At 36.3% G+C, this 27,905-nt stretch overlaps 1 protein-coding gene across 5 annotated transcripts; it reads right to left on the bottom strand.

Moving 5' to 3' along the window:
• Positions 1 to 15: 15 nt before the first annotated feature.
• Positions 16 to 27,727, bottom strand: LOC124300805 (mesocentin). Of its 5 annotated transcripts, none has more exons than XM_046755196.1 (15): positions 27,679 to 27,727; positions 17,218 to 17,396; positions 16,960 to 17,107; positions 16,507 to 16,801; positions 16,041 to 16,379; positions 15,804 to 15,976; positions 15,409 to 15,551; positions 13,520 to 13,606; positions 12,752 to 12,985; positions 6,329 to 11,218; positions 5,851 to 5,958; positions 5,375 to 5,485; positions 4,818 to 4,922; positions 4,030 to 4,239; positions 16 to 3,963 (listed from the first exon to the last, which is right to left on the bottom strand). In XM_046755196.1, the coding sequence occupies exons 2-15, from the start codon at positions 17,377 to 17,379 to the stop codon at positions 3,784 to 3,786; spliced, it is 7,185 nt and encodes a 2,394-aa protein (XP_046611152.1). In that variant the 5' UTR covers positions 17,380 to 17,396; positions 27,679 to 27,727; the 3' UTR covers positions 16 to 3,783. The 5 variants fall into 5 exon arrangements, with proteins under 5 accessions (XP_046611152.1, XP_046611151.1, XP_046611154.1 ...); XM_046755195.1 differs by lacking the exon at positions 27,679 to 27,727 and adding an exon at positions 27,263 to 27,493; XM_046755198.1 differs by lacking the exons at positions 13,520 to 13,606; positions 27,679 to 27,727 and adding an exon at positions 27,263 to 27,561.
• Between the last annotated feature and the right edge of the window lie 178 nt (positions 27,728 to 27,905).

The following is a 27,905-nucleotide window of genomic DNA, read 5'->3' on the forward strand; positions in this document are numbered from 1 at the left end:
ATAATCATAAATATCTGTAAAACGAGTTTTGCTAAGTATATTTTTGACTAACAATGAAGAGCAAAATATACATAGTAATTTGTGGACTACAATAGCGCAAATAAATCATGTTAGGTAATGAGTACCTAGCAATTTCACCCAGCTATAGTATAAATAAATGGTCATTCCATGATAAGTAAAAGTGACAGATGTAAAATGGAATATATTGACATGGGAGATATTTTTTCCAAGTATCAATTCGAAGTTAAAAAAATACTCGAACTTGAGTAAGTAATTCAAAAATATTTCGAAACATCATAAATAAAATATATTGGCTTCCGACTAAAATAATTTTTTTGAATTGTTATATTATCATCATGGACAAATTTTGATTTGGCAATATTGAACAGTGCGTGTGAATGTAATTTACTGTCAGTGCTGTAAAACGGAATGTTAACGATTATTTTTTGAACAGATTACTTCCACGTACGCACGACAGCAATAATTATTTATTGACCCACCAGATGCATTGTAGAAGGCAATCAAGAATTTCATCAACCTCGTTCTAAGGCAAATTGTGCGAGATAACCAGACCAAATGAAAGTTTACGGGAAAAAGAAGAAGAATCGATCGTTTGTAGCCGCATGGATATATAAATTGTGAAATAAAAGGATATTCAGATAGAATATGTCATAATCATTGACCATCGAAAATTGATTAGATACGTATGTATCGTGTGTTATGTCCTTATGTATGCTGGGTAAGAATGACAAATATGAAATAAATGAAAACAATATAAAAATGAATAAAATTAACAGATATTTTGTTTAATACGACAATAATTAATCATTCGTATATAAAAAAAGCACAAATCCTATGCACCATGCATTAAATAATTGATCATAAAAAAATAATATGTATACATATGGTGTGTGTATATATGCGAAGTTTAAAAAATAATTAATTACATCAAACATACGGATACTAGAAATGTATATTTTGTAAATGTAAATTTATAAGGAAATTTAAATGTAACGCACAGTCATTTGTAATAAGCAATACTCTTATTGAAAACTTGACACAAATTTAAATTCATATCGCAGTTACGGAAATGCAGTTTGTAATGATAAAATAACGAAAACACATTTTGACACATATGATATACCTGTCTCCTAATCAGGATGATTTATAACTCGTTTTGGTTTGTATGCTTTACATTCTGTTTCGTCGCAAATAGACGACTGAGATGTTACTTGCAACATATAATCTTATAATAGTTTATAAATAGGTATGTACCCGGGAAATTATTATATTAACTGCACAATTATAAAGAAGAACAGAAACAAACAATGAACTTATAATTGTATATAGTCAGGTAAATAATGTAATTAAATAAAAAATTGTAAATCGTTATTCTCATACGAGTATACAAACTACAGATAAGTTTAGACATATACGCTGACCAAAGCATAATCAATGCTATTGGTATGTTATTTATGTATATTTATAATTTATTATTCTATTATAATAATAATAATTAATGTTGTACTTAGATCAACAAAATTTACACGTTTCAAAAGAAATGTTAATAAAAAAGCAAAAAAGCAAGAGAACCTCATCACCCGTTCATCTTATCCAATACCATGGGTTTTCATAGTTTCGCAGTTGTACTTACATTTATTTATTATCGTAATTCTTATGTTTCAATTTATCAAAACATACTTCGTCGTGTTTTTTATAGTACAAGAAAAAAAAAACGTGATGATTTTGAAGATTTAAGCTATACTAATTATTAATACATAGGTATTTTATATATTAATATATATATATTTATATATATATATTTGAATTTTTTTTTAATGATTTTCTTTTTTTTTCTCTTTTTTTAAGCAAGAAACCTCTCACTTCGTAGTATTTTATATTCGTCTTGTTATTCTAACCGGTTTATAAGTCACATTAACTATATATTAAGAAAGTCTTGTAGTAGAACGTGTAAGAATAATAATAATTATTATTACTTACAGGCGGTGCGAAATAATATATGTACGAACCATTCGTGGATGAAGTGAAAAAAAATGAACGACCATATTCATGATGTTAAAATGAATAACATAGTTGATTTATCTCACTAAGCTTAGGTAAATGTGCATTTAGCAAATTCATGTGCAGCAGTATCTCACAGTATTCTTTACACAAATTACGACACATTACACTCAATCGAATCTTGATTGATTTTATCTTTGCACCGAACGATAATTCACATTCGTTCGGTCAATTCAATGTTTGATAAGAAAAACAAAACGTTGATGTGATAAAGGTAATGATGAAAATGATGACAATAACAGCATGTTTCGAAAAACGTGTAAATGTTATACAATATATTATCTAAGTTGAAATGGTAAAAATTCATACGGACAACAAAATGTTGGTGGAAAAGACCTTCTCATCTCACAGGGCATGGATTTACGTGAAAACTATGAAGTGCCGTAAGATTCGGTGAAATGCAATTTTTATGCCTACGGTAATACATTAATGCGCTGTTAACTACAGATAAGAGGCTTCTCTGCCGTTAGATACGATTTATGCTTAGTCATGCCTTTTTAATATTTCAATTTGAAATATTCCACGGGTGTATCAAGTTCTACAAACGAATACAATAAATTCCAGATTTTTCAGTGAGCTTGGAACTAAGATATCTCAATGCAATGAGTGCAGGTGAAGTATTTATTAGATTAACCAATTTCTGGAATCACGTTGAACGTTTTATAGTACTTGGAAGACATAATAAAAACATGTCATTCGGATGCTTGATTTGGATATCTGTTACTTTCGTCAATATATCTCCTTATACTTTTATTGTTTTCGTTTGTTTAGCCCAATATTTTGATTACCTTACTACAAACTGTAGAGTACCCTTTGCCCACAAGTCTTACCATTTATTTATATTAATAAGTATATTAATAAGATATTAGACTCGGTATGTATATTTTATCATCTCGAGTATGGTCAAATTCACATGTATATTGGAGCTTTCTTTTTTCTCTTTCTAATTTATTCAAACTTTTATATTTTTTTTTTTTCATTTTTAAAATATTACCTTAAAAACTTCCTAGTGAACATCGTTCCAATGTATAACTAATTCCATATCGCAACCAAGCATAATAACGTTAGTCGATAAAGATACTTGTTTTTGTAATCACATATTTTATGTTGACATCATAATACACAGTTGTACTGGGATTATTTGATGAAAGTTACTATTCGCATTGAGGAAGGGAACCATCTTAGGCGGTGGCTCAGAACACGAAGTCATTTCGGTAAAATCGAAGGGCCATTTTTACTAAATAACTTTTGTATGACGTTCGTTATCGAATTCAAAGTAATCAGGCCTAATTGTTAATAGTCTTCAAGTGGAAATGTAATAATGATGTTTCTTTTACACGATACTCTACATTCTTTCTATACTCTAAAGTATAATTTGTAAAATTATCGGCATCGTTGACAAATGATCTTTTTCAAGCCTCAAACATAAAGTTTTCTTCTTCCTCAAAGGCGTCATGGTGTAAAGTTGCATATAATTTATATACATAAATAAGTAGCTGCTTGGTCGCTATCGATCAACTATGCATGGAAATCACATTTCAATTTGATTCATTAAAATGCTTCGGAATTTTCAAATTTATATCAATATTTTACAAACAATTAGTAACATTATTTCATCAACATTTGTACCTAAAATATGATCAAATTTGAACAATATGGTCAGGGCACTCTACAGTTATGCCTAGTGCTTACTCAACGCGGTTACTGCGCAGTCTGCTGTTGAATTTCAATCTTTTCAACTGTCATGTCAGGATTCATATCTGTAGCTTCCTGAATAGCTTCCGCCAGAGCCTTGTCGTGATCGATAGGATCCCCGTCTGATTGTATTGTAATTTTCTGTTCCACTCGAGTCTCAACAACACCGTCTTTTTCCGTCTTATACTGAAACGAGGAATTACAGATTAATATAATTTCTTCTTTTATCTATACGTAATCGAGTACACTAACCGTAATTGTTTCCACGGTACGAGTCTTGCTAGATATTGTTTGAGAGCTGACAATTTCACCGGTCGCGCTATAATTGCCATCTTCGCTTTCCAAAGCTACTTTTCGTGACTCAGTTGCAACCAATGGTACCGTTGTTGTCGTTGTTACATTGTTATCGGGTTCCCCTGTGTAAACGTGCGTTTCCGTTGCTACTATGCCAGCTTGATCTCCCTGTAAGTTTTCAAAACCAAATTGAAACAGCTTTTCATTTGCGTGCCGACTATATTTCGGCTACAAAATGTGATAATTTTCACAAACTGATTTTCAAACAACATATAAGTGATATTAAAATGTATGAGCCTCGACCTCGAAGATCTGTTGATGTCTTTATTCAATAAATGCTATATTTCTTCTCTGAGCATTTTATTTTTGTTATTAAATAGGACGAAGAAATAAAGATGCTAAAAAATTCATGCCTGTACAGATGCAGTGAAATCAATGCAAGAACAACGATGCCAGTATTAAACTTACCTGCTTTTGTAATTCTGAATTTGTAGCTCGTGTACATAGTTTCATATATTTACAAAATGAAATTATTCACAGGATATTCATAAATGCTTAGCAAGATCTTGAGTATAAACAAATGCATAATTGAAATTTTTCAATCTGAGTATCGTTTGTGAAGTATTGGAGATTTAAAATTGCAAAATGTGCTGCATAAATTATTACAGAATAAAGTAGATAAGATATCAGTTACATAAAATTCGTTACGATTTGTATTTCATTACTCTGGCCGTCGTATCATTTACCTGATAATACTGATTGTAGATCGCTTGTTGGTCATCTTCGAAATCAATCGGTGTACCGGAATCACCGCTGCTCGAACTGGAGGTACTATGACGACGTGAACTCAGCTACGCCATGCAATGTTAGCCAAGCCATTGAAATTATTTACAAATGAACAGAAACGAAAAATTATGAGATAATTGATCTTTGTTCGGTTAATCAATCAAATAATTAAGTAAAATGACAAACAACTGAATGATCTGTGCCAACTCTATTTTGTATACTCAAAATGATTATTGAAAGAGTGACTTTAAGGTTTGCGTAAATTTCATTTTTGGTTAATTAAATGAGTTACATGAACAAGGCTTGCGCGGGCAGAATCTGGATTACCTTGTTCGAATATTTCAAATAATCTCAGATGAAATGCACAATAATTTGCTGGACAAAAAATGATTATAGACAAGTGCAAAATATGAACTGTTTCTCAACACAATGTGAATGGAAGTACATGCCCGATTAAAGATTGCAATTCAAGGCATATTAAAAAAAAATAAATAAATAAATAAATTGTAAACATTACCTGTTCGCCGGAAAGTACATGACTTGTTGTTCTGACTTCCTGTGTGACAACACGCTGTTCCTGCCATGTTGCACTAGTAGCAGTTGTATGAGCTACCGTTTTTTCTTCCACCTAATTTGAAAAAGAGAAATAATAAGGCTAATAAAAAACTAAAATCATAATTGGGTTAATATGGTAATATTAATTGAACATAAATGTTGACCACATATTAATGACGACAATTTAACTTTGATCAAAATTATGACGATGGCAAACAGCTTCGATAATTATCATCGTATGAAGAAGAAAACAAATTTGTTCTATGTAAGGTTTTGAAAACTAATCGGGTTTCAGTTGTGAATTTAAATGAGGAAAAAAGGAAAATCAAGTCTCACTTACAAGTAGACGTAGAATCTCTGCATTTTTATTGGGCTCTCGCAAGATGCTAGTTTAAATTGCATGACCAACTATCAACACTTTATTTTACTTCAACAAACCTGGCTCGTTTTCTGGTTCTTTTCCAAGTCTTCGTGCATCGTTGCTGTACGGGTCGTAACAGCGGTTGCTGTCATGTACGGTGATCTACCATCGTCGGCTGCTTCAGCCTAAGTACAACTACTGTCTTACAACGATTCTCAGCTAAAACGTTTATACCTATGCTAAACTAGGTTTGGCTCGGAGATAAATATTAAATTATACTCCCACTCTACAGATAATAATCATCACTTAATGGGGAAAATTCTACTGTTTTCAATAAGTTAAAAATGAATGTCTAAAAAATATCGACACAATGACAACAAACACTGAAACACATGCTGACAGGCTAGTATTGCAGTGGAAATAACATTGACATAGCAAGGGAAGAAAATTTATATCAATGGTTTGCTACTAATAAATGATCACTGCAGGAATGCAGTTTGAAAAACGTCATGCATCTGTTGTGTAGATAATGAAAACAAAAAAGGAATATGTCACCTTGTTCACATGTGTAGATACAGTGACTTGGCCGGTACCTCCTGGCGTAAGGTCCTCTACTTTTTCTTCAATGTTCTGTGTCACCCCTTCATGATCTTTGACAGCCGATTGTTTAGTTGTAGTTTTAACAATTGTTGGTGTGGTCGGAATTGAGGTCTTCTTTAAAGCGGGAATATTGATCTTGGCAGCACCACGCAACTCCCTAATAACGTCACCTTTTCCCTCTCCGTACTGATCCAAATCATCATCGCTGTCATCTCCAGAGCCACTTTCATACGCTCCGCCTGATGTTGGGTAGATCTTGGCGTCTTTACCGAAAGAGCTCATTCCACTGAATTTCTTATACCGTGGATCGTCATAAAAGCCTTGATTAACTGCACTGACCAAATTCGCAATATTTTCTTCTGACTGAGCATTCGGTTCGATCGTAACAAGGACGGTTTTGTACATAAACGTTAGATTATCTTTACTATCCAGCTTGCCATCACTGGAGTGAATTAAACCATCCTTGACATAGCTTCCGTCATTGACAAACAACGTTCCGTCAAGGGGTTTACCGTTCTTTCCATAAATTACACCAGCAACAACTTTACAACCTTCTGGACCAAACGGATTTTGCGTCAGCGGCTTTCCATTCTTTGCATATACTATGCCTTCGCGAACATAGCTACCCTCTGGTCCAGTTTCCCGATCATTCAACGGCTTTCCATTTTCGCTGAAAATTACTCCTTCCCTTATGAAAATACTGTCAGGACCATAGTATCGAGCAGTCAAAGGTTTGCCATCTGTGCCGTAGACCTTTCCATCCTTGACTACGTTTCCGTCGTTATCGAAAGGACTATCCTTCAAAACCTTTCCATCCTTGTTACAGACTAGTCCACGTTTCACAAATGTGATAGTGACGATCCTTGACTCTTTAGTGAGTGGTTTACCATCTTTTGCAAAGATTTTTCCTCCTTTTATTGTGTTGCCATCATTATCAAAGGTCCCAGATGCCAACGGTTTCCCATCTCTTCCATAAATCACACCATCGACTACCTTGAAGCCGTACGGACCATATGAGTCAGTTGTAAGCGCTTTGCCACTGATATTATAGATTTTACCATCGTCTATATACGTATGCTGATCTTCGTCCGCGCCAACATCCTGATCTAAAGGTTTTCCATCCTTGGAACAGATAACTCCGTTTTTGATGTAGCTACCATCGCTTCCGAATGAAGACTGACTCAAAGGCTTGCCTGCCTTATCATATATTTTACCATCTTTAACATAACTGCCGTCCGTGCCAAAAGGTCCATGAACAAGCGGTTTACCATTCTTGTCGCAGACCAAGCCTCGCTTAACAACGGTGATCGTAATAACGGTGAATTTCTTAAACAGAGGCTTTCCGTCGCTGCCGTAAACTTTTCCATCCTTGATTACCGCATCGGATCCAAATGTACCTTGCTTTAGTGGCTGGAAATTTTTATCTACCACAATCCCATCGACTACTCTGTAACTTTCCGGTCCATACTTTTCTTGGTTCAACAGAAGTCCGTTAGATCCGAATATTTTACCGTCTTCAATGTACGAGGTTTCGTCAGAAATTGGGTCCTGATCCATAACTTGACCATTGCTAGCGTAAATCAGTCCATCTTTGATGAAACCACCATCGTTTCCAAATATCTCTTGGTTCAATGGCTTACCACTTTTGTCGTAAATTTTACCATCTTTGATGAAGCTGCCATCTGTTCCAAATGGTGCTTGCAATACAGGTTTACCATCTTTGTCACAAACAAGACCCTTGCGTACCAAAGTAATAGAGATAACGGTATATTTTTTGTCCAACGGCTTCCCAGTTGGCGCGTAGATAAGTCCATCTTTAACCAGGTTGCCCTCTGCGTCAAATTGAATGTTCTTTATCGGAGTACCAGCCTTATCAACTACTACTCCGTCAATAACTTTTAAGCCTTCCGGACCAAATGCTTCTTGTGTGAGCGGCTGTCCAGTAGCGGCGTATACTCTTCCGCTCTTGATGAAACTCGTCTCTGCAATAAGTGGCCCCTTTTCTAAAGGTTTACCATTCTTGCCATAAATTAAACCATCTTTAATGAAGCTACCATCTGATCCATATACACTTTGATTGAGAGGATGTCCATTAGAATCATAAATTTTTCCCTTCTTGATGAAACTGCCTTCAGAATCGAATATCCCAGATTCCAAGGGGTTTCCGTCTTTATCACAGACCAAACCGTAGCGCACTAACGTGACGGTGATGATTGTTTGTCTTTTATTCAAAGGCTTACCATCGGCACCGTATATCAAACCATTTTGTATTGTGCTACCATCGTTTCCAAAGGTTCCACGATGCAGAGGTTTCTTATCCTTTCCATAGATGAATCCGTTCTCTATGGAGTTTCCTTCCGGTCCAAAGGAACTGTGGTTCAATGGTTTGCCATCCTTGCCGTACAGTCTACCTTCCTCAACGTAACTACCAGCTGGGAGTTCAGCACCAGAGTTCAAAAGCTGTCCACCCCAGCCATAGATTAAGCCATCTCGTATGTAACTGCCATCACATTTGAATGCACCTTCCTTCAAAGGATTCTCGCGTTTATCATAAACCACGCCACTCTGAATATAACAACCATCTGGTACTAGAGAGCCCTGATTTTTGGGATTTCCGTCCGCGTCAACGATTTTACCGTCTTTGATGGCCATATTGTCAGGGCCTTTATCGTCTTGGTTCACTGGCCTGCCATCTCTGTCAACGACCAAACCGTTCTTGATTCTGTTGCCGCCGGGTCCAAAGACACCGTCAGCGACGATTTTGCCGTCTTTTCCATGAATCAAACCAGCTGCAACGTACGAACCGTCGGAGCCAAAGGTATCCTTATCAAGAGGTTTACCTGTAGACTCAAAAATCACACCATTTGCGATGAAACTATCATCTGGAAGGGCTGAGCTAAGATTCAACGGCTTTCCATCTTTTCCGTAAACTCGGCCATCTCGAATATGACTTCCATCGGGCTTGAAGAACGCTGCCTTCATCAGCTTTCCGTCCTTGTTATAAATCAAACCGTCCTTTATGCTTGCGCCCTCGGGAACTAGAGAATCCTGATTCAGAGGTTTACCATTCTTAGCATAAATTAGACCCTTCTTGATGTAGCTTCCGTTAGGCGCAAACGTTTCGTTCTTGGCAGGTTTGCCATCTCTTCCAAGAACCATTCCATCCTTGATTGTAAGTCCATCTGGTCCCAGAAAACCTTCGGCTAAGACACCTCCGTCACTACCGTGTACTACTCCATCCTTAATAACTACGTTGTCAGGCTTGAATAAGCTTTGATTCAAAAGTTTTCCTTCTTTGGTGTTGATTACCCCTTCCTTGACAAAAGCACCAGGGGCAATCAAGGGAATTTGACTCAATGGTCTTCCGTCTCGTCCGTAAATCACACCGTCTTTAACAAAACTGCCATCAGGCTTGTAAAATGCATGTTTGATAGCCTTGCCATCTTTGCCGACAACTTTACCATCCTTCAAGTGAGCGCCATTAGGAAGCAGCGATCCTTGGCTGAGCAAGTTGCCATCTTTTCCATGTACTATCCCGTCTTTTATTAACGATCCATCCGAGCTGAAAGATTCGCTTTTAACAGGCTTGCCGTCTTTCGAGTAAACTTTTCCGTCTCGTATTAAGTGTCCATCGGGACCCAGTTGGCCAGTACTCAACGGTTTTCCGTCACGATCGTAGAAGAGGCCCTCGCTGATGAAAGTTGAGTCGGGAAGCAAAGCAATTTGACTCAGAGGTTTGCCATCCTTTCCATGCACAGCACCTGAGACTATGTAGTCGCCATCTGTGCCAAACGAGCCTTGAGTCAACGGTTTTCCATCCCGACTAAATATCAGTCCATCTTTTATGTAATCTCCGTCTTTTCCAAGAGATTCATAACCGAGAGGCTTACCGTTCTTGGACACTACTTTGCCGTCTTTGACTAAAGTGTAGCCTGGTCCCAGGCCCCGATCATTGACTGCCTCTCCGCTTGGCTCATAGATGATTCCATTTCTTACAGCATTTCCGTTAATGCCCAATGTTTCTTGGTACAGAGGCTTGCCATCTTTGCCTGTTATTAATCCATTGGCAACGTGTGTGCCATGGGGACCAAAATCGGATTTCTTTATCGGATTGCCGTCTTTCCCGAGAACTTTTCCGTTGATGATTGTACTGCCATCTGGGCCCAGTGTACTCTGATCCAAGGTTTTGCCTTCCTTTGTATAAATTATACCACCAATAACTTTGGAACCATCTGGTAAAGGTAATATCCTGTAGTTGGGTTTGCTTTCCACCGAACTGGGTATTATGACACCAGGTTGAACGGCAGCTCTTTGATTCTGCAATTCACCGCTGATAAAAGCACTCGAAGCTTGTTTTCCATCATCTGGAGAAAGAGTTGCTGCTTTCTGCTGTTCTTTCAGTCCAGCTGATTCCACATAGTTCAATCCCGGTGTACGTAAGCCTGCCGGTGTTTTGTTGGCGTCTGTTTCTTTGGTTTTTCGTTTCTCAGCTGTTTCAGCAACTTTCTTCTCTTCTCCAGGAGCATAGTTGAATGCTAGGCCAGTAGCTTTTCTACCAGCTGACGTGGGTGATTGTTGATCCGATGGATCCTGAGAAGAAGGTTTGTCTTCGTACGAAAAGCCTCGTGTCTTGAAATTTTTTCTAGTCGGCGAAGTTTCATCTTCAACATAATCGTATGGTTTTGTGTATCCTGGAAGTTGCGGAGAGCCAGGAGATCCTGTTTTGTCATCTTTTGATTCAGAGTCATCTTTTTCAGTTGACTCGTCAAGGTCTTTTCCCTTTTTATCTTTTTTCTGCTTGGAATCTTTGTCCTTCTTGCCAAACAGGAAACCACCGACAGGACTCTTGGATAATAAATAAAAACATGCGATACAAAAATATGTAAATACTATCCATACTTACTACAACATATTATACCCTTAAATGTCGAATACATTGGCAAAGCATTTCACAACATTCTTACTCTAGCGATACTGATTTGAATTCAAATGTGGAATTTTTTTCTTTATATTTTTACGGACAATTTCTTACACTACAAACAATAATATACATTACACAAACACAAAAATCTCCATTTCATAATTTTCTTTCTTATATCTATGAAGAGGTAAACTCCGAATAGCAACGAGAATAATCGCGACATCAGCCGAAAGTAAGCAAGTTTGTAATTAGTTTTAAAGGATGCTATTGTGCAACCAAATAGTTTGAACCATTTGTAGTTTATTATGTAGGAAATTAAAACTACCAACAGGTTCAACATAGTCAACCATGTTGTTGAAAATTTTAAAAAGCAAAATAGCGTCGGTGTAAAAGCAAAGTAAAGCTCCTGTAGTGCTTTATCTCTAACACATAGTATGAGGGCGTTAAAATTGAGGCGACTATCAAACAGTTCCCCGCAATCTTTAACAACAACAACACGGGTCAATGGTAAGTCGTCAAGTAAATAATCCGTATTAAAACCCTCCGGCCTGAAAAAAAAAAGATGTGACCGATGACTTCTCACATTGAAACTAAGCTCATTGGCACTGCACCAATGAGAGATGCCGTTAAGATTGCTCTAGAGTCGGAAGGTAACTATTTGTGAATTGTTAATTTAACAAATTTTGACGTCGTCAGTTAAATTTAAATTTAAATCTCCTGCCCCATATCATTAATAAAAATTAAAAACAGCAGCGGCCTTAGATGAGATCGACAGGGTACACCCGATTGCACGAGACTTTGACTAGATAGAGAGTTTTTAATTTTTACGTGCTGAGACGTTAGTAAGACATGACCCAATCCAGCGTAACAAAGAGCCTCCACCGCCATAAGTGTAATTATTAAATAATCCTTAGAATAGTATTTCTCGTAGGTATACAAATAATTCGAAAATATGTTTGGACTGTTTCTATCCATGGTAGTAAATGCAAAAGGAATCAGTGTGAAATATGCTCTGCCAAGGTATGTATATGTATAATACATTAAACAAAATTTACATTCACCAGTATTTTCTGAATACCTAGTTTCTACCGGATCTAGCGAGTTAGTGTCAGCGCCAAATGCTGGTGTTCCAACATACAAATCTGAATAGGAGGAATGAAAATCTATCGAATGTGTATTTCAACTATAATAATCTAACTCTGACGGAAATTAATGAAACTGCATGCGAGTTACTGTGACAAGACGTACTTTGTGATGAATTACATTCAACATAATAACATCCACTTGACCATTTCTTTGAAATATCGTTAATAAAGTATGGTCGTTCGATTTTAAACGCATTTCAAATCTTATCAGTTTGCTATACAATTATCCTAAATTTATTCTCTACTTCCGTACAGCGATATCATATCACTCTATCAAAATTCTATTTGCTTGTTACTCCGTAAGAAACTTACCTTGATTTTTTCCTTCTTTTCCTTGTCACGTTTTTCGGGTGTTTCCTTCTCTTTTTTTTTAGGCTCCTTTTTAGTAGGTGACTTTTCGCTGCTAGTGTCAAGCAGTGCACTTTCGTTTATTAAGTCTGAGTTATTCAAGTCGTTGCGGTTTTCTTTCTCATTTTCATTCTGCTTGTCCTTCTTCTTCTTGGACAAGCCGCCAGGAGGAAGAACCGCGATACCCCCAATTGGTTTCTACAATTAGAGCGACACAATCACAGAGGACATCATGCAATAAGCTGTACTAATTTTACTCTAAGCTTGGTAGCACTATAGGATATTCTCTTGCCATTTCGTAATTTCGTGCTAATTCAGTTGCGATAGAAAAGATTTTTTTAAGCAACACCTGTAATGAAGTATCAACAAATTTTGGATTATACAATATACATGTATGTATGAACACACGATTATGTACATCTAAATAGAATTAAATAATCGGTTCCAAATTTTATACCTGTGTGTGCATCACACATGCGTGCGCATACCTGAAAAGTGGATCTAAAAGAAATATGATAAAAGTACCAGACAGCAAGTTGGGTAAGTATGACAATGTTACGTTGAAAGTTGACCAACGCTGTAAGGAAATAGAAATTTATAAGCATGCATAAATAAATCGACAGACACCAAATAATTACATGTAAGCACATCAATAATACATAGACGTATATACATATATGTATGCACAATAATGAGGTAGTGCAATGATGAGGCGATTATGGTTTTTTATACCTTTTTCCCACCTTCAGCGTCGTACTCTCCTTCCAGACTGCTGTTACTGCTGGCTGAAGTAGTTCCAGCACTTGTCTTTCGTGTTAGCTATCGGTGTTAGTTACGTGTCAGTTATTTATCATGACTAAGGTTCTAGAGACGGGGCAGGTTTGATTAGAAATCAATATTAATAATTTGCTATTTAGAAGTGGAAATTGGAATAACTTTTGATCTATTTGCTATTTTCTCTTATTGTTAGTGAATTTGGCTCAATTGCAGCCACAATGAAGCTTATTCATATAGTTGCGAACAAAACTAAACGTAATAAATCCTGCCCTGAAATCTGTAGGACCTTTTTTTAAATGATCGAGTTGTGAATGGGAATGGGGTTTCATTTGAGGTTCGAAGTAATATGTTTGTTACAATGAAGTTTGAACTGTAATATGATGCTTATATTTGTATTTATAGGTAGGATGTAGTGTTTATTCTAAGATGGCATAGCTGTGTTGGAAAAAAGGAGATGATCAATGAGCGTAAAAATAACTTTCAAGATTCAAGTATTTGATTGTAAAAATATGTATATATACTTTGTATTCTGAGCATAAATTGATTGTATTACTGTATCTACCTTAAAAGTTTTCTAACTTCAAGTTCTACCATTTGTAGAAATTCATTTGAAAGTTATGCTCACGAAATTCCCTTTCCTACGATTACAAACAATGAATATCGAAAACAGATCCATTGAATAATTTTTTCAAAATAACCGAAATAAGAGGAATCCTAAGAAATGTGCCAGCAAAAATCATTCCACGGAGAAGTAACTTCTCATGCTGAGGAATGATGTGTGCAAATTTTGTGCATTTAGTGTTTACTAACTCCTTACTATTTTGAACATGACAGTTAGTTGATCAATGAGTTCTTTAACACTCACATAATTTTAGTATCTAATGGCTGTCTAAATGTTGTATAGTGACAATGAAATCTAGAACTAAATGATTTACCTACATTCAATATTATTCCTGCGCATTAACTAGCGGTATGAAATTAGTAAATGCTTCGATAATCAGGTGCCACTACATGTATGTTTTCATTGATCCTAGAAGCGTGAAATGTTCATCGATAAGAATTTAAATGAGAAACTGATCAGTGTCAAGTATTGTTCCAATTCGGAACTCTGATTTGTAAATGATGCAGTGAGCCTGATGCCGTGGCATGCAACTTAAATGCGATCACTTCACTTCATGTCTATCATGCTCTCCAACGTTATCAACAAAACTCAAAGGTTACAATGTGTACGATGCTCGGACAGGTATATTTATTTGGAAATAATAGTGATTGTGCTTTTTTTTTCTTTTCACTTCTACAGAAACTGTATTAATCTTTTTCACGTGGAAGTTGAATTTTTAATTCTATAAAGACAAAAAAGTTCAAGTATGGGTTAGAAAACTGCAATTATATCACTTAAAATTCACTTTTTCCCAGCTGAAATACATTGGGGAAATATTTTTCCTGAACAGTCTGAAATGGAAAATTTACATGACACGATGTAATGTAAATATTTTTAGTGACACATTTTAGTACCAACGAGCTACAATTAGAATAGTAATATTTATATGTATGATCTATTTACTACAAAGTTTCTCACTTCAGAAGAATGATATTCTATTTTAGCTATGAAATATCAGCTTCATTCATACTTTGACCATTGCTGTTAAACACAAAATTAATGTTCTATCTCTTTCTCTGCGATCAATCCAAAAAAAATCCGTCGGTACGTATGCCGTTGTGGCAAAAAATATTAAATAAATAAAACGATTGGACCACATTAATTCTATAGTTACACCCTCGAAACTAATTGTAATTTAGAAATTGCAGCGAGGTAAAATGCGTACACCTTATGATATTCTTACCTTTTCCTTTTTCTTCTTTATAGGACTCGGCCGTTGTTCAATATATTCAAGATCAGGTATCGTTTCAGGTTCGTAGCTCATCATGGTATGTCTCTTGCTGGGCTCCGATCCATAAGTCTCAACAGGCCTTGGTCCACCCAAGGCTACAGGAAAAGTGTCAAAATTGGCTCAACAAAGTGTACTGCGTTATGAAGGTAACTTAGAATGAGGGGGGAGTCAAACAACGTAAGAGAAATATTGTGGGAATAATTTAAGACATAATAAGGCTTGCAAAATAGGAATTTTCAAACAAAAATCGCATCTCGTATTCCCGCCACGAAATGTCGAGATGATTAAGCGAGTGTAAAACCAAATTTTGACTGTCATTTTAGGGCTATAATACTTTGAATTCTTACCATCCATACTGCGAGATGTCAGCCGTCGCCCACTAAGAGATCTCTCAAACTGCGGCGGTTGTCTTTCAATAGGAGTTTTTTTAGTCTCATAGTGAGTTCTTCCTGAGTAACGGAAGCGAGATCCAAGACGTGGGAAGAGTCCAAGTTTTTGAGTCGGTTCAGGGCTCATCAACCTGAAAATAAAGAATATTAAAAAATGAAGCCGATATAGAATATTATAAAGTTTGTAAAAACTACCTAAAGAAAGTATGATGTTCGACGCAGACTTTCCACAATTTTTTGGCAGCTCTATGATTGGCCAATTTGAAGCCAATGGTAGATTCGAATTGTTCAAATTCTCCCGGTCGAATTTTTATGTAAAAATTGTGCCTCTTGTACGAAATTTTCAATATTTTCGGCCATGCAAATCTGTTTATTCTCAAACGGTCCCTGTGAACGAGTAGACCAGAGGAACAGACACCCAACATTATGTCTACACCTTCTGAGTCCTTCGCAGGATGGAGATCTACACCGTACATAGCTAACTTCTTCGCATTCTCAAGGTAATGAAGTTCGGCCTCTGCCGGAGTCTGACCTCTGAAAAGTTTGATTTGGGTAGTAAATAGAAAAGTATATTAAATTAAACGATAACGAACTGTAAGAATTAGCAAAGGAAGAAAGATTGAGTTGCATATTATATCCAAATGAACTTGAAACAACTTACTTGTGTGTTTTGTGGAGATCCATCACTTTTTCAACAAGTTCGGGAGTTTGATTTGGAGCAAATTTGAATTCGTTTAGATAAGTTCTTTTGTGCTCATCAGGGTCATAGTCTCCTACTTCGGATTGCACAAGGTAAGAGCCCAGCAAAGCGTGGGTGACAAACGAACAGGGCAGACGACCTGTGACGATATCGTTTCTTATTTGCAAACATAACTGATAGCGAGTTATATCTTCTTGGAGCTGAGCGGGGTCTGGCGGGTAGAATTTCACTTCGAAATTGAACTTCCACGGTTCATCTACAAAGATTATTTCAATGTTAAACTAATCTTCATTAATATTGCAAGATTTTAATTCAAGAGAGAAAAATAACATAAAGAAAGTATATACTATCATGTATGTAGTGAAGTAAATCATGCAGAGATTAGATATAAACGAGGCATTAAATTACACGCACTTTTGATGAATTTACCAATCCTCTTGTCAAGATCCAGCCAGTTCCTCGGGTCGTGCCGGTCAGCATATATCAGACCAAAGTAATCTTTTTCCAACAAGTTCATACTTTGGCATATTTTGTCAAGAAGCTCTTGGCCTCTAGCTTTTCTCTGTAAAATGTTGAAATTAAAATGCGATCCAAATTGAGCGAGTTAAAAGCGACGAGTCATGGAATTTAGTCTGTCGCCATAAAAAACATATGCATCGAAAGCTCGGTTACCTCAATCGGGAAATCTTTGACAGTGCCATCAAGAAGAGTTATTCTGGCCAAGACAGTTTTTCCTTTGTTCGAGGGACTTTTGCTAGGCGAGCTTGTCCTGGTTCCATTTTCAGCCGCTGACGCCTCCGCCACACTGCCACCTGATTTAGGTTCTTCCGGCATCGCGTGCCCAGTATTATCTGGAAAAAGTAAATCTGCATTAGATGTCTATATATGTCTCTACCTGTAAACTAAAACGATTTTCATTTTAATCTCACGTAATTTTATGCAATGCAAAATCCTGAGAGCACTTTCAAAAATATAGGTACTCATATTTGAAAGGTTGAGTTTTATTATTAAAATCTTTCTTCAAATATCAACAGAAGAATAAGAAATCTGAATTGTCGTCTTTTGTCAATATGTGTGGTAAAATTGTTCTATTTCGCCAAAACAGGAAAGAAATAATGTTGCCTATGAGGTTCAAGTTGCAACAGTTGCAATTTGCAATGACCACACCTCTAATCAGAATTGAGTGATAAAAGGCACTTTAATGAATGCAAATATCACGTACATATACACGTCGTGAATAGAAAGGAAATTAGGAGCCCAGCAAGGTGAAAAAAATGAATTGTAAGATAGTAAATTGGGCTGTGAGCAATTCACAAGTAGCAAGTACCAAGCGCCAAGCGCCAAGTGGCAAGTGGCAAGGGGCAATTGGTATACACAAGTTATAACGAGGTTCAACCCAAAGAAGACTGTATTAGCCGAGGTGTTAGCATTATCATGCACATATTGCATCTGCTGTAGTCGATTTCAAGGGTTCTTTTTAACGTAAAAATTGCACATTTAGAGGCATATAAAATATAATCGGTTTCTTCTGCCTAAATATATCACTTTTTTCTTTAACATACTTGTATGGCGATTTTTAGTATAAGCAAATTACTGGGCGCATGTTAAAATCAGCAAAACCTGAAGAAAACGGTAAGTTATTTACCCAGCAGAAATCGATTACCAGATTTGAATTAGAACACGAATGCGACAACCTTTACAATTGTTTACGAATTATTAACGCGCAGAGCTAATTATTTGCTGACTGTAGAAAATTCAGTTTATTTCCCTTAACGTGCTCAAAATTTATGTCATATTATTTCCTAACTTAAACACAAGCCGCAATTCCTCTTCGGACATTAACGATGCTCGAATTAATATTATGGGAAAAATCGCGCGATATGCAAAAAGGTATTATATATTATAATTAGTTCCACAGTTATTCGCATGTGCAAATAAATTACCTACAACTTCCGGCGAGAATATATTTACAACATTGAGACCGATATTCACGGGGTTTTTACAGTTCACGACCAAATTATCATTCAATGTACGTCCGAAAAGAAAGAAAGAAAGAAATTATGATAACGCTAAATTAGTCATACTTTGCCGTTCACCCCATGGGTCAGTTATTTGTTTGCTCTTCTATTTGAGTGCGCCTGAAAGGAAAATTCCGCCCAGTCCTTCCGACGGAGAAACAAGATGAAAAAAATTACAAAAATAGAAACTTTATCATGGCAGAAATGTATGCAATAAATAGCCTAAAGTAGGAAGATAGCCTAAGCTAGTCGTATATCGGCTTGTTAGTAAGAACGATAGCGTCATCGGACCAATAACGGACATTACCTCATCAACGCCGTAAGCAGAGAGTCAGGCATATAATACACGTATAATGTCACTCCTGGGTATAATGCATGTCCCACATACGTGTGTCAGGAGGCTATACGGAGGTATAATGTGCAAAGAGTGAAATGACGAGAGTGCAGTTTTAACTCGTTTGCTTCAAAATGAAAATATTTACTCAAAATGCCTTTATTTGAGTAAAGATTTTGAAATGTTGTTGACGTGTTTGAAAAATGGATGTTTGTTTTTTTTTCATAGTTTGCTTTTTTATTTCTCACAATGTGAGAATAATTCCCTAAAATAAATAGTGGCAATAGATTAGTCAGAAAATTTTACCCCTGTTTCATATACTTGACAATTACTTAATACGCAGTGTATGTCGAGAAGATCGTAAAAAACGAAAATCAAGATTGGATACTATGGTGTATACAAAAAAGTGTTTAGGTTAAGTAAAGATCGCGGGTTGAAGTTAGTACACGTTGCCCGTAACGAAACATTGGAGAAATAAATCACTATTTTAGTGAAACGTGAGTGTGTTTTGTTCTATTACGGTTTACTGAATTTCATACAATTCGAAAATCGCTACTAACTTCAATATGATTCGAATCTTCCGTCGATCCATAAGACACGTCGCGTCGATGTAACGCGAGGAGATCTGCAAGTGATTCGACTACTGATACGCAAATTAAAAATACTCGTCCCGTTTGAGACGGATTATTTTCACTGCAGTTGAGGTTTGTCTGTTGATTCTTACGCAAGCGTAAAAACTTACGGTCAGCAGTTATTCCACAACAATGCAGACAGAGTTACACAACTACACAACGATTATTGCAGCCGATCGTTGATTTTAAGAATTTCAGTTTTTCTAACGATAAGTGAAATCTGCGGTTAGATTAAATTAAGAATATCTCTACTATCACGCCTTTCGCTCAGAAAGCATTGTCACAATTGACAAATAGTAGCACCTCGGTATTTTACTGTTGTATATGTACAATATCAATGTAGATATACAATATCGATGTACAATACAGGCTTAACTGATTTACAATAAGACGAAAAACTTGACATCATGGTAAGAGGATGAAATAAATAATTAACATGCCCTCGATTTTTGAATACATCAAATCTGAAACAGTATTGACCCACTTAGAAATTATTAGACAGAAATAAAAAAATTAACCATCAAGATTTATACGCAGATTGTCAGACCTTTTCTTTTAATCAGATACTTTATTTATACTAACGCATTATTGCTCCTCAATCATTTTTGCGATAAAGAAAAAGTGATTTGACAGTGAAACTAACGTTATAAAAATTACAAATTTTTTGAAAATCCTATACCATGCAAAAATAAAACTTATATTATACGTATAGGTAAACGATTTTATGCAATAATTGCATCGATCGATAAGTTTATATATATACATAGATCGAAAAAGGAAGCCAGTTAATGTATATTTGTATCCAACGTTGTATCAAAGCTGTGCCGGGTTTATAAATAACACCGGCCTCAAGTGGCGAGTAGAGTAATTAGATCTTACAATTAGGTACGTATGTACATGCATATCACGGCCCGAACGTACGGAAATTGATCGCTCGGCGTTACGGTGTTTAAATATGACGCTAGAATTAAATTCCATCTTACGACGTTTCTTATAAAGTTACCTGACCTGTATCTAACGATTAGGAATTTCCTGATAATAGGTACAAGATAAATGTGCACCTTCGCAGCGAACGAGTAGCTACAATATGGGGGTCAATACTAATATGGGGAGTAAAGGAGAGTCATCTCTAACGGGAAGCATACGAAAAATTGGTCGTCGAAAATTTCTTACAACCTGCATCATAAATATTTTAAAAGTTTCATTTACTATTTTGGAATAGCTTCAGTCCTTTTAAATTAGTATAAACTGGACAAAATTTAAATGGACATTTTATTGTTTGACGGTAAAGGAAGTGCGGTCAGATAATACAATCGGTGACGAGTCGGCTATAATAAACGTTTGATAAAATTTTCCTCTTATAATGCGATCCTGATTGCACAAGTTTGCCGATTCTGAGTTATATGTATATGTACCGACGGTGAAATTTCACAAGTTTTACGCCGTGTCGTAGGTGATACTCCTATACCTGATCAATTGTCAAAAACTGTGTAACGCAGGTGCAGCCGTTATACATGAAAACTACTGATTTTACCTGCCGCGAGACTCACAACATTGAATTCTCTGTGTGACCGGAAACGTCAATAATTGAATAAGTCTCTTGGAACAAGTGTGAGTGAATTGCGTACGCGTGTTTTTGTGTTTGTGTATGTAGCATTTTTCCTTTTTTCCTATACGGGTTCGTCATTTATCCGCAAATCTAAAATAAGGCATTGAGAAGGCACTGTCATACCTATTTCCGACATTTTCGGCATGACTTTATTTTTACTGTTTCTTCTTCATTTTTTTTTTTTTTTTACCATGATCAGCTTCACTTCGCAGTGTTATAAATATTGGCATATTACTCACAGAAAGAGTAGAGGAATATTTTTTGTAAAATGATTGGGAGGGTGAAGTTAGTCAAGTTAACGTATCGAAACGTTGTAACAAAAATTAAACTACTTTGCACCTTTAGAATACCTGAAGAGTTTGAATTTACAAAATCTGAATTTGTTGATGCTATAATATTAACAGTTTACTGAATTTAAAGTAATCTTAAAGTCGTATGGCAACGAATTTCTCCAAAGATGCATCATTACAATATCTCAGCAAACTTCACAGCCGGATGGGTGTTTTAAGGAAGGTCATCGATTAATCCGTAAGAAGAAAACAATAGTTTCGTATAAAAGTTTTTCAGAGTTTTACAATGTCATTTGTACGTTATACGCCATCATCGAGTTGGGGAACTTTTACTCGTCGAGACGAAGTTGAGAGCATACAATAGGTGCATATACATGGTATACTCGCAGGGGTTGTTTGGTCGATATAACAGAAAACGGCGACGACGCCGCGACGTCACGACGCCACTTAAATGCGTCTAGGATAAAAATATGTCGGTACGTTCAATCGAGTGCAAATATAATCAGAAGACGTACTAGGCCAATGGGGTGGTGGTTTGAAATGATTTACACAGATTTATCCACGACGAAACACCTAATGATAAAGATCTAATGATATATATATATATATATATATATAAGATTCGACGAACGTATTCGGAGTATCATAATTCGTACAACTGATTTTTTAAATTATAGATCATAATTGTTCTTTAAAGCGAACGTAAAAAGTGTGATTATCGGTAGACAATAAATTTGAAAAATTACTAAATTTCTATATATGTATAAGATAGAAAAGAAAAAAAAAAATAAATTCTTGCTTCATCCCCCTCAGATATGAATCTGCCAATGAGTAAGTTTTGATCGGACGTCTGATATACGCATCGAACAATGATTTTCGTTACCGAGGACTCGTCATGTCTCGCATATATAATTATATGAGTAGTATATCATTATTAGCAAATCTAAAAGACAATGTTAGTAATAATAATTGAAGTTCACGATGCAAAAGTCTAATCGGCGATCGAATCAATCGAGCGTACGCCTCATGTTTTACGCTACACGTATCAGAGCGACGCGAATAAATATTGCAGGTTTTGTCACCAAGAGACTTTCATCGTCAGACGCACCTGCCCTGCAAATCAACCAGTGTTGTGGCGAAAACATAAACCACTATTCTGACTTCCCGTCGTTAAAAAAAAAGGGTTGATAAAAGGGTCATTTAAATCCTTATTTAACGTACACGAGACATTTAAAGTCGGCAATTCTACTCATTCCCGCAGCTTTTACTCCGAAACCACACTCTTAATGAGGGGTACCCAGTACCTGAACATTGTTATACAGGTATACAGCAACTCAATACCTACCTAGTTAGTACCGACATTGTACAGTAATCGGTGTACGTACCGTTGGCTCTTTGCAAGAATAAACTGCACCTACCTAGGTATCCATACCTATTATATATAGGGCATTCCATATCGTTTTGACCTGGGTCTGACTCTTGACCTCTCGGATTGGACCCGTGACCTTTTACATGATTGTTGTCAGTTCTCAAAATTTTTAAGCTTATAAGCCTTTTTTAAGTTTACAAGTTTTTTTCGAAAAAAAAAGTTAAGAAAATTAAAAGCGAGATTCGTTTACCATGGATGGTTGCGGAAACATTTTCATATGTCACATTAAATGTTAGAAAATTATAGACAATTTTTTGGAACCAGTTTGTTATTTGCAAATTTTTTTTACCTTGTAACATTTTGAAGATCGTGGTAAAAACAAAGATATCTCAACATTTTTGTAAAAATCTGATGTGACATATGAAAATGTTTCAGCAGCCATCCATGGTAAAATAATTTCCGCTTTTAATTTTCTTTACCGTGTTTTTGTTTTAGGAATAAGCTTGAAACAGTGCGAAGAAAAAATCACTCCGCTCCGGCTCTAAGCTTAAAAATATTGATACCGACAGAAAATTGTTCAGTTTTTTCAGACTCTCGAATTGCATCGATCAATAAAAATCGTTTTAAAAATTTGTAGTAAATTCATATGGAGTTAAAAAAAAATCTAAAAAAAAATACCGAGCGCCTTTCAAAGTGATAAGCATCGTATAAAAAATCGCGTGCCCAATTCGAGAGGGCAGGGGTCAGACCCAGGTCGAAGTCGTATAGAATGCCCGATATGTTCCTTGCTTCCTTCACATCTACGCAAGTGGCTCCCTGTTTTAGCTACCGCTATTGGGGATTGCGGTACGTAAATTCATACGTACATCGGTATCGACGACGTTACGCGTGCAATTGTACGTGACACGAGCGTGTCGTACGGTGCATGGACGGTGTACCAAAGTACGCTTCGAAACGAGCGTAATGTGTGACGAAGGGCATCGCGGCACGCCCACCTTCCTGTCGCGTCACCGTTCAACGGTTCAATTTCAACTCTCAACAGCTTAAAAAGTTGTGAGGAATTTTTGAAAGAGATTATACGAAGTAATATAACGTGAATTAACGAAAACGGGGAGAACGGATGGCTAATTCCAAACGAACAAACCAATGAAAAGATGACGAATATAAATACGCGATGCATGGTAATCGGAGATTTTTCATGCATCTATTCTCTCTAATCTTTTTCTCATCAGAATCTTGGTTTTACTAAATTTTTAGGGATTCTAATTTTAAAGAACAATTCCTCAAAACATTCCAGTTTATAAGAGTGATACCGTTTTTTTGCTACTTTATAAGTACTCGGCGATCAAAGGACCGTCTTCTCACAGAAGTCGAATATTCGTTTTCTCAACAGTGGCGCGTATAAGTCGAGAAGCGTTGAACAACTTTCACCTGTTAACGTTCTTCGCACCGCCATTTTCACGATCGAACGTTTGGAGAATGCATTCTAAATATTTCTACGTACGTGAATGCGTCAAACGAAAAACATGAACGTGTATATTTATTAGGGTGGTTTTTATTTGCAGGATCATGTCTGAATTTCTTTGCGCTCACCACCGGACAGTAATCACGTTGTATAGAAGAAAAACAGGCCAAATCTTAAAAAAAATTCCGATAACTTTAACACGCCCGGTCAAGCAGTCGAACTTTTAATTGGAAAAATTCGTGAATTTGAAATTTTTTTCAGAAAACTCTTTATTACTTTGGAACTATAATATATTATTTAAAAAAGAATTCCTTTGCCTATTCTGTAAAAAACTTAATGCTCTGCAAAAAAAGATCTCTTGTAAAATTTTCGTATATCTAATATTTATCACGATGTAAATCTATCGCCATTTTTTCGATAATAACGTGATACATATAAGATTTACAAAAATTTTGCAAGAGATCGTTGTTTGTAGAGCATTAAATATCCTACAGAATAGTAAGGAAAATTTTTCGTTCATAATATATAGTTTCGAAGTAATAAACAGTTTTCTGAAAAAAATATCAAATTCGTGTATTGTTTCATATAAAAATTCGACTGCTTGACGAAAATTCTTTTTGGATTCAACCTGATTTTCTTCCGTATACAACACGATTACTTTTTAGGGGTGAACGCGAAGAAATTCCGACATGACCCAAATACGAACCACCCTAATATCTATAGGTATACATGCCCGTTATTATTACACTTAAGTATATGTATACACGAACCGTAAAAGCGGAGTCTCACAGCGCAAGCCTCACCTTCCGCTTGGATTATGATGGTCATAAGGTTTGATCTACATACATATCGTACGTGTATACATATATATTTAGGTTCGTAACACGTGCTTTTACTATATTCTACTACGTGTAGGTACCTCGACATGCATCATCTTGAATCAATAAAAACATACTCATCAATAAACGGCGATATTGGCTTGAGTTCGAGATCGGTATAAAGCCGACGAAACGAGTAAAATTGCACTTGTTGGCTAACCAGATAATACAATGCTCCAAAATTACGTTATAATTTTTAATTCCATGTCAACCGAAACCTATATGCGAAACAAAATGGGAACGAAGTGCTTCGGGTGTGTGTCAGTTTGACAGCAAATAGGGTGTAGTCTATCGACGAGGGTAGAATTCCTTATAACAGCATAGCTGCATGCTTGAGGCTTCACCTTATCACTCCCGTTATCCCTAAGATCTCGAAACAAACTCTTGCGACAGTGGTATTATAGTAGCAGAAGCCGATTAGGCGCTAGAAAACAGTCCGTCTCTACGTGTGTGTTGCGTGTTTTTGTTACACCCACGTACGGCACGCTTCATTATATTCTTTTGTATTGATAAGCTGTGGCGAGATATTTCTTTAGAAAAAGAAACGAAATTCAAAACTTATTTAATATTCACACTCCAGTTAGCGGTTATAGAATCGTTCGACGAAATGGATGTCTCCGATTTGTCTTGCACGTTTCTCGTTACTAAAAGGTAAACAACATATATCCCCTAATTGGAGATTCGCAGTTGCAGGTGCGAAGAGATGTGCGGGAAAATTCGAAAGTGCGTACACGTATTTTCCGCTTGTAAAACGTTTATCGAACGAAGAATAAGTAAAATAAAATCCCGCATTTGGCATAGCGTTATATTATACATATAAGACATCACGTACCGCAGGAAAGCTTGCGAGATACGATCCTTATTATTTGACGGTTCAAATTACCGAACAAGGTTAATTTAGCGTCGTTGTTAAATATTAATTGAACGGAATGAGGCGACTACGAACACTCGGAACTGGACTACACCTTTTCCTTATATCGGTTATGTATGTACCTTAAACCTATGCAGAGATTCGCTCTTGAATAGTAAAATTATGAGTGAATTGACGGTGCTCTTTTTTCAATTTATACACACGCTATGGATGAATCATTGACTTCCATCAATACCAATCGGTTTATTGATGAGTGAAACGAAGAAAGAAATGACTATAACCGTTACGATTGTACATATTATACTTTTCTCTTCTTGCAATCGCTTAAAGTAACCTGCAATTGGGACGTGAAATTGGTATAATAATAATAATAGTAATAATAGGTACTGCAGAATGAATTGATCAGTGTCGTTCGTCGACGTGTGTGTGCATATATACATATGCAACACCTCTTGCAAGTTGGTTAAGCGAAGGTTTATAGAATCTATAACATATATCCAAAGATAAAATGCCGTTTGTATGATGTGACAGGCAGAATCAATTTTCACTAATATTTATGGGGGTGTCCATAAATTATACACTTTCCTTTGAAACGCGTGCATACAACTAACAATAAGGTATACATTACAACTTCGGAACCGTAAAAGATGTACTATCTAAACATCGGGAACATTTTCGTATACTTCAACGAAGCTATGGAAAAAATACACAAACTGTTCATTTTTCGACTAAAGATCATCCAATAGAATTACACGCGATGCGTGGAGCCGATATGAAAGTATATGTATATGAACGGGAATTTTACAGCACAGTTTCTAGCATGAGAGATAATAACGAGACCGATAATACTGAGAGACCTTTAAAATCCAGAAAATCTTACGTACCTAATTACATTTTAAGTATACCGCCGGTGGATAGTGTCAACAAAGGTAGTTAAACGGTACATACGTTCAAATATCGAACGAATGAGCGCGTCTGAATGAATGAATAGCGAACATATTTAAACCGGTTCTTGAAGTTGCCCTTTGGCTGTGCAGATTTTTGAAAATCGAATATAAAGAAACTGAAACGATGAAACTTTCCGTAAAGCATAATTATCGAACGTTGTATAGTTAAATGACAAAACGGTAAATGCGGCAGGTTCGAAAGCCGCAGCTCGAACGTAGTACCTACTATAATGCCCCCGGTGCACTCCTCGTCATATGTCAAATAATTAAAGGGATATGTGGAAAAAAAATTGTACAGACTCACCAGCGAAATGCGGATGATATTAGTGTGGAAGATTCCCTGGGTTATAACTGCGGAAGCTGTAACGCCAGGATATCGTTAGGCGGAACACTGAGAAATCGGCGAAAAAAACTCTTTTTTCCACGACTGTGGGCTGGGCACGTAAACAACTCACAACTTCTACAATACAACACGATAGCTACGAAACAGGTTTGTTGAATAGGGACGCATCGGGCCGCAGAACGTAGTGGAGTACGTATACGAGCTATTTTGAAATAGTCCCTCCGTGTCTGACAGACCGTTTTTTTTACCGCTTGTTAGAGGATTTTATAGATCAGCTCAGTTCGATTGTGTCATATAATTGAAATACTGAAAATTAAACAATTTTTAATCGTCAGACACATCGTGTGTTAAATAATTTCTTGAATAACTGTACGTACGTCACGGGTACAGGGCTTTAGTAATCCTACGCACTGTGAGCCAAGATGGCTGATGTCAATAAAGACAGAGAGAAAAATTCCTCAACTTATGACGCACCCAGCGTACACGCCCGTTTCGTTCGAAATTTCTTCGCCAGGTTGCGTGCCTCTGCAGTCCCTCTCCGACAAAATTGTTAAAACTGGGACGATATCATGAAGACGATCTATTCGGGCTTCCTATCTTAACG

This window comes from Neodiprion virginianus, chromosome 3 (genome assembly GCF_021901495.1).
Source record: "Neodiprion virginianus isolate iyNeoVirg1 chromosome 3, iyNeoVirg1.1, whole genome shotgun sequence".
NCBI lineage: Eukaryota > Metazoa > Arthropoda > Insecta > Hymenoptera > Diprionidae > Neodiprion > Neodiprion virginianus.